Source organism: Bombus bifarius, unplaced genomic scaffold, assembly GCF_011952205.1.
Source record: "Bombus bifarius isolate JDL3187 unplaced genomic scaffold, Bbif_JDL3187 scf7180000008205, whole genome shotgun sequence".
NCBI lineage: Eukaryota > Metazoa > Arthropoda > Insecta > Hymenoptera > Apidae > Bombus > Bombus bifarius.
Genome location: NW_022884509.1, coordinates 42,998 through 50,572, shown reverse-complemented (window position 1 = coordinate 50,572; position 7,575 = coordinate 42,998). Strand labels below are relative to the sequence as shown.

General features: G+C 48.3%; 1 protein-coding gene across 1 annotated transcript; it reads right to left on the bottom strand.

Annotated features, from left to right (window-relative positions):
* Positions 1-489: 489 nt before the first annotated feature.
* Positions 490-5,739, bottom strand: LOC117210484. The gene is made up of 3 exons (XM_033453551.1): positions 4,902-5,739; positions 3,347-4,364; positions 490-3,124 (listed from the first exon to the last, which is right to left on the bottom strand). Exons 1-3 carry the CDS (start codon positions 5,737-5,739, stop codon positions 490-492), a joined length of 4,491 nt encoding a protein of 1,496 aa, XP_033309442.1.
* Positions 5,740-7,575: the final 1,836 nt, after the last annotated feature.

The following is a 7,575-nucleotide window of genomic DNA, read 5'->3' as shown; positions in this document are numbered from 1 at the left end:
ATCCTAATCGAAATAAGGGAATCGATCAGTTCGTGGCGTCGATTATTTAATCGTAACGGGAACTTACAACTCTCGTTGACGTGATATCTCGCGATCGCGTCTCTCCGCGAACGATCGAAACAACCATCGTGGTGGATAGATGACTGTGAGCGTGAGAAAAACCTAGCTTGTTTTATTACAGGGCTATTCGGATTTTCCTAATGGGTGCATACCCGCTTTCTCCGTGTTTTAAGTGCGACTAATAAACCCAAGGACCTCTCTAAAAACCGACTGTGTCTCGAGAATATTTTTAAGCTTTAGAAATTCTTCAAGACAAACGGGTTGAAGACACAGGGCGAAACAATACAGGGAAATGAAAGTTATGGTGGGTCCTTAAGTTTATTGAGGATCGAAGTGACGTTACGCAGGTCGGTTGTTGTCCGGTCGCCCGGGCTGGCGTGCAGATGTTTTAGGCGGCGTAACATCCTCCCCCCGTTGAGAGGGCACCGATCAAATTCTGGCTGTGGAGTCAGGTGTGTCGTTGGTGACCTCCTTCGCTCCGTGTGGACGTTCGGCCTCGTCTGGATCTGGGTGGATGGGCAAGGGGACCAGTCTTTTGACACCGCAGTCGAGGATGCTTGTTGCCGCCTGCGCGGTAGCGGTCCGGATGATTCCGTCGGCTCCTGGATGGATCTTGATTACGCGGCCCAAAGGCCACTGCATAGAGGGTACGTTATCCTCCCTGAGGATTACTACGGTGCCTTCACGAATGTTATGTTTGCCCTTGTCCCATTTGTTGCGGCGGGTTAGCTCATTTAGGTATTCTCGATACCATCTGCTCCAGCAGTGCTGCTTAATCTGGTGAATGCGCTGCCAACTGGATAGCCGGCCTGATGGAACTGTCCTGAAATCACGCTCCCGTAAACTGGTTAGTGTGTCACCGATCAGAAAATGTCCGGGAGTGAGGACAGGAGGATCTTTCGGATCGGATGAGATGGGAGTCAGTGGGCGTGAATTGAGAATGGCTTCAATTTCGATCACAAGGGTGTTGAGGTGCTCAAAGGTCAGGAGCTCCGTGCCGACCACGCGGATGAGATGGCGTTTGAACGCTTTAACCGCGGCTTCCCATAAGCCGCCAAAATGTGGTGAGTTCGGAGGATTAAAACGCCATTGTATTTGTCGGTCGGCGAGAAAATTCTGTACCCTATCCTGGTGGTCGTCGGACTGCAATAGGGTCCGGAGTTCTTGCAGCTGCCGATTAGCCCCGACGAAATTGGTGCCGTTGTCGGTGAGGATCGTTGCGCAGTATCCTCGCCGCGAGATGAAACGGCGTAGCGCGGCCAAGAAGGCGTCGGTGGTTAGGTCGCTGACTAACTCTACGTGGACCGCCTTTGTCGCCAGACAAACGAATATGGCGGCGTACGTCTTGATTTTACGTCGGTTGCGGTCCCTCCTCTCCTTGATGTAGAATGGGCCGCAGTAGTCGATTCCGACGTTCGTGAACGGCCGCGATTCGGTAATACGCGCCTCTGGCAAATCACCCATCAAGTATTCCACTGGTGGAGGGTTGGCTCTGCAGCATCGGACGCACCTTCTGAGAGTGCGCCATACCTGGCTACGACCGTCGATCGGCCAATAGCGCAGTCTCACCGCGTATAGTGTAGCTTGTGTCCCTGTGTGATGATTGTTCCGGTGCTCTTGCTCTATAATTAGCTCTGTCACCGGGGATTTCGGTAGGATGATCGGGTGTTTTTGGCTGAAGGGTATGGCGGAGTTGGTTAGTCGTCCTCTTACCCGGAGTAGCCCATCTTCGTCGAGGAAGGGGTTTAATGGCTGTAGTTTCCCTCCAACATCCTCGCTTCGATTTTTCTGGAGGATCCGAATTTCAGGCGCGAAATGACTGGATTGTAATATTTTTATTAGTCTGTTGTGCGCTGCAGTCAGTTCGTCTGTGGTGAGATGGGCAGATAGGTGTTGCTTATGTCTCCATCGAAGACACCGGGCGACGATTCTTATTAGTCTTGGCCAAGACGAGTAACGATGGAGGAGTGTGTTGTCGCTAATATTCGTCCTCAGACAGATCGTCTTCTTTTGCTCCGGGAGGTCGACTACCGGTGTCGGGCTCCAGACCGGCCAATAGTTTTCGCTTTGCAGGAGCCACCTTGGACCGTTTTTCCAAATGGACGGACATAGGAATTCCTTGGGCGTCTGGCCTCGGGAGATGAGATCCGCTGGATTATCGTCGGTAGGCACATGACGCCAGTCGGAGGTATTGGTCTTGGTCTGTATCTCAGCGACTCGATTCGCCACAAATGTTTTCAAGGTGTGCGGCGAAGAACTGATCCAATGGAGCACGATGGTGGAGTCAGTCCAGTAAACTATCCGCGATATCTTGGTCGTCAGGGCCTGTCGTATTGACGAAATCAAGGACGTCAAAATAAGTGCCCCGCTTAATTCGAGACGTGGTATGGAGAGCGATTTGAGCGGCGCTACCTTCGACCGCGCCGTGAGGAGTCGAGTCCAAATCTTGTTGTTTCGGTCCGTCGTCCGCACGTAGACGCACGCCCCATATGCCCTTTCGCTAGCGTCACAGAATCCGTGTAGCTCAATTTTCGTTGCGGATTCAATGATGGTCTTCCGAGGGAACCTTACCACATTTAACAACGGCAATTGGGTGTGGTATTTGATCCATTCTGTGTGTACGTCTGTCGGAAGGGATTCGTCCCGATCTACCTTCAATGTCCAGACTTGTTGCAAAATCATTTTTGCTCGAACGATTACCGGCGCGAGCAATCCTAGTGGATCATAGATTTGTGCGATGACTGAACTGATTGATCGCTTTGTGACTCGGGAAGTGTCACTGATCGTCTTGACCGAATATAGTATGGCATCGTCGGCTGAATCCCAAAAGACGCCGAGTATTTTTGACGTGGATGACTCACCGAGATGTAATTTCTGGTTGGTGTCTTCTTCAGGTAGCCCTCGTAGCAGATCCCGATCGTTTGATGCCCATGTGCGGATATTTAGACCGGCTAGCTTAAGTAATTTCGTGAGATCATTCCTGACTGATAAGGCTTCGTCCTTCGTATCGGCTCCGGTCAACGCATCGTCGACATAGAAGTCTCGCCGTAGGATCTGCGCTGCTCTCGGAAATCAAGGTCCCTCGTCTTCTGCCAACTGTTTGAGACATCGGATGGCCAGATACGGGGCTGCGGATAGACCGAACGTTACGGTGTTGAATCTGTATGTTTCGATCTCTCCGTTGTCGGCACGCCACAGAATCTTCTGATAAGGACGATCTTCTGGACGTAGGATGAATTGACGGTACATTTTCTCGATGTCGCCGTTAAGGACATATTGAAATTACCGGAATCTCAATAGGATGTTTCTCAGGTCTTCTTGTAATTTCGGGCCCGTATGAAGGGCGTCGTTTAGAGACACTCCCGTGGTACTTGATGCTGAGCCGTCGAACACAACCCGGAGCTTGGTGGTGTCGCTCGATTCCTTGATCACGCCGTGATGTGGTAAATAATATCCGTGGTCGGTGGCGTGATCCGTGTTGATCTTCGTCATGTGACCCAAGTCTAAATATTCTTGGATCACAGCACTATACGCGGTTTCATATTGTTTGTCGCGTTGGAATCGACGATGAAGAGAGGCGAGCCTGCTCATTGCAGCGGCCTTCGATGACCCTAGTGAGGAAAGCTTTTCGTTGAATGGTAATGCAACGATGTATCTGCCTTCCTTGGTTCGTCGGACATGGTTTCGGAAATGTTCTTCACATAGTCGTTCAGATTCCGAAAGATGAGTAGTGGCCGGTCCCTCGTCGATCTCCCAAAACCGTGCGAGGTCCTCTTGCAGAGCCGTTGTGGTTGCGTGGAACGTATTTATCGCGGTTTGGGACGTTGGACTCCCCCCGATTACCCAGCCGAACCGTGTTTTTTGTAGACGTAGTTCAGGTTCGCCTGGTTGCGCCAGATTGACCTGCCCGATGCACAGCGACGCAAATGTTGATCCGGTACTAAGTAAGACATCGATCGGGGCTGGGCAATGGAATTGTGGATCGGCTAATTGAATATTTCTGGGTAATCCCAGACTCGAGGGGTCGATGGGCTCGCTTGGTATGAAAGTCGACATGGCCGGGATAACAAGAAATCTCAATGTTTTCTTATACTTGCCGTCCGTCGACGTGATTGTGGCCGTGGTGTATCGTTTTGCCGTGGTGCTCAAATTGTCGAGGGCTCCGATCTGGATCGCACATCTCCTTTGTTTTATACCGAGGGAATTCGCGAGCTTGTCGGTCATGAAGTTCATGCTCGTCCCAGTGTCGAGTAAGGCTCGGGCTCGGATTGGTTGTGCCTGTTTGTTCAAAACCTTGATCTGTGCTGTGGCCAACAGATCATGATGCAGAGGGGTGTGGGGAGATGTGTTTGTTAGTCCGATCCCCCTTGCTGTCGTAGTCTCGGACAGTCAGTTTTGCCCCGGTTGGGACTTGGACGAGGAGGTTGGGGTGGTGTTCTTGATCCGGGCTGAGCGTGACTCATACGAGGCATGCTCTTTCGTACCTCTTGGAGCCGAAGATGTATGTTTCCGTGAAGTGTCGGATGTTCGTCTCGACTTGTGGGACGACCGCGACTTCGATGATCCAGATGGTGATTGTTCGGTGGAGGCTCGCTTGTGTGATGAACGACTACCCGACGACCGACCGCTCGGTGCGCGACTGCCCGACGACCGACCGCTCGATGAGCGACTGTCCGACGACCGACTGCTCGGCGACCAACCGCTTGCCGATCGACCGCTCGACGATCGACCGCTCGAAGATCGACCGCTCGAAGATCGACCGCTCGACGACCGTGAGTCTACCTGGGTTTGTTCGCGGTGTAGGTAAGTATGGTGTCGGTGACCGCAGATACGACACGAACCCGATGTACACTGTGTCGGCGAATGTCCTCTGCCTAGGCAATTTATACACAACGATGCCTTCTTCACGATCTGAAAACGTTTGGTCGATGATTTGGCCTTGAAGATTTTACAGTGTCTGATCTCGTGAGGTCCGTTGCAGGTCGGACACACCACCGTTCTGCTGGTTGTAGCAAGGGTTCGCCCATGCGGTATGGTTGTTCGCTGACTGTGGTGTTTGTGGATTGACCCTTTTGATTCCTTCGCTTTAGAGAGGAATTGAGTCCCGTACGCTCGTGTTTTGAGAAAGTGTATCAGATGCTGATAGGATGGCACCTGTTGGCGGGGCAGTGTGCGTTGCCATTTACGCAGGCTGGACGAGGGCAATTTCGACACGATCAATTCGATAATCGCTATATTTGATGTGACGGGCTCATTTAGGTGTTCGAGCGCCTTTAGATTTACGCTGATGGTTTCCAACAAATCCTCTAGGGCTTCTGGAGTTTCCATTTTGATTTCCGGATAGTTCCGGAAATTCCAATGGCGCATGCAGATTTGGAGGGGGCAACTGAACTTATCCTTCAGTCTGTTAAGCGCGATGGGATAGTTGGCCTCTGTGAGTTCTAATGACTGGATACTCTGTGCGGCCCGTCCAGTTATAGATGAGCGTAGATGCTGGAACTTTTGGACATTCGGCAAACTTTCGTTACGGTCCACTATGGATGAGAACGTGTCGTAGAAATAGGTCCAGTTCTCGAGGGCACCGTCGAATTGGGGCACGCGGACCTCTGGAAAGGTGGTCGGCTCTGGTTTCCGGCATGTCTCGCCTGTTTTTGTTGTCGACGGGGTTGTTGCTGACATTTACTCAAAGAGACCTAGGAACCGCATGTCAAGCTCCCGATGCTCTTGCGATAACGAAGCTACACGCGCATCTTCCCCCTCATCTAACCCATCTAACTCTTCTTGAACCGCGAGTATCCTCCTCCAAAGTTCATCGAACGAGCTGCGGCAAGATGTTAGGAAGATTCTGTTTGCCTTCCCAGACGCTTCGTATTCATCGAGTTCGCGCTTTATGGTTGCAAGTCGACCGGCTAGGGCATAATTTTGTCCTCCGTCCACACTCAAAATACTATCTACATGCTATAATTAGGGATTCAATTTTATAATACGTTGCCTCACTTTCCATCACTGCTTTCCTACTATCAGTCACTTGAACTGTAATATAAACCAGTCTTTTATTTCCAATACTATTCTGCATACCATTTATCAGGAACAATACATTTTATTTGTTAATCTAATAAGATGCGAAGTTCCTCATTTGTCCTAATATCAATCAATGGATAAGTGAATTGAAATCTGTGAAAATAATGTAATATCGGAAAATAAGGATAGAAATTTTTTCCCGATTACTTGCAACTTATTAATATTAAATTGAATATACATATATAAATTGGACAGGAAACGATATTTATTTAACGGAAACTAAATGCAATACTCGTATCTATATCAAATAACTTTACAGTTATTTGACCACTCTCGTCACAACGAATCTAACACACACACACTCTCTCTCTCTAACAACTCTATCAATTCTCACAACTCTACTCTTCGACGATTCGATACCTCTAACTACTCTACTCTTCGACGACTCAATTAGCTCTGATTCTAACTACGTGCCTTTAGTCACGAAGGCACTCTTAAATATAAACGAACCACAGAAACACGACGTACACGGTTTTTCTATTTTCAACTGATTTCTAATTCGAATTACTTTACGATATTTCAATACGTATCTAGTAATACGACTTCCGAACCGATGTAATTATTGCAATGATTGTTAAATTTCAAAACAATTTCCTATCCATGTTAAACATATTACGTATATGTGCATATCTAGTATTTCGATTAGTTGCTCTACTTGCGGTAGTTCGCCATTCTGGATCATCTAGACTCAACAAAGATGCATTCAATTTATCCATGCCTTAAAAAGCTCTGTAGCGGCACAAGAGTTAGAATTTGCTTCAAACCATGTTGTTGCTTTGCTTCGGAATATCAAGAGGTATTGTAAGGAATTATAAGCTCCGGGCAACTCGCATAAAACCTGGTGGTACAAGCTATGAAAACACTTTTCCGGACATGAGAAGACACATTAGCACAGATAACGTACAAAAGGTATTAGAGCCCACCAAATAAGATTTGCTGCAATTTGCTGTAGTTCGTCACAATAAGCCTATGAGTATCGCGTGTCAAACGATTTTCGAATTAGTTGATGCTTGGATGTTCAAGATACGGAAGCGCGGAGTGATGAGACGTTTATGTACAACTTGATCATGGTGCAACCCATTCATCAGCCAGAAAACTTCATGCACGATTTTCTAAAAAGAAAGACATTTCCCCCCTTCTTTATGCCGTACCAATCCTCTCTCGTCGTTCCTTATCTCATACAGAGACAGGCCAAATAATGTTGCCGATGACGGCCAACAGCCTGGGTACATGTACGGGTCTCTTGCCTGCGACAGAATTTCGTTATGTGTAGTATGCGGGGCAGAAAAGCATTTTTGCCATTACTATTGTTAGAATTTAATCTTGGAATTAGGATTAATATTCTGTGGAAGACACAATGTTTATGTTGAAATAATACAATGTGATATTTATTAATCAATTATTTCGAGAGTTATAAATGTGCTTTCGGGAATG

Coding starts and splice junctions, on each gene's coding strand:
- LOC117210484 (XM_033453551.1), bottom strand. CDS start 5,739: ATGTCAGCAACAACCCCGTCGACAACAAAAACAGGCGAGACATGCCGG. Junction 4,365..4,901: donor GCCGACACAGTGTACATCGG/GTTCGTGTCGTA, acceptor TGTTGGCCACAG/CACAGATCAAGGTTTTGAAC. Junction 3,125..3,346: donor AACATCCTATTGAGATTCCG/GTAATTTCAATA, acceptor TTGATTTCCGAG/AGCAGCGCAGATCCTACGGC.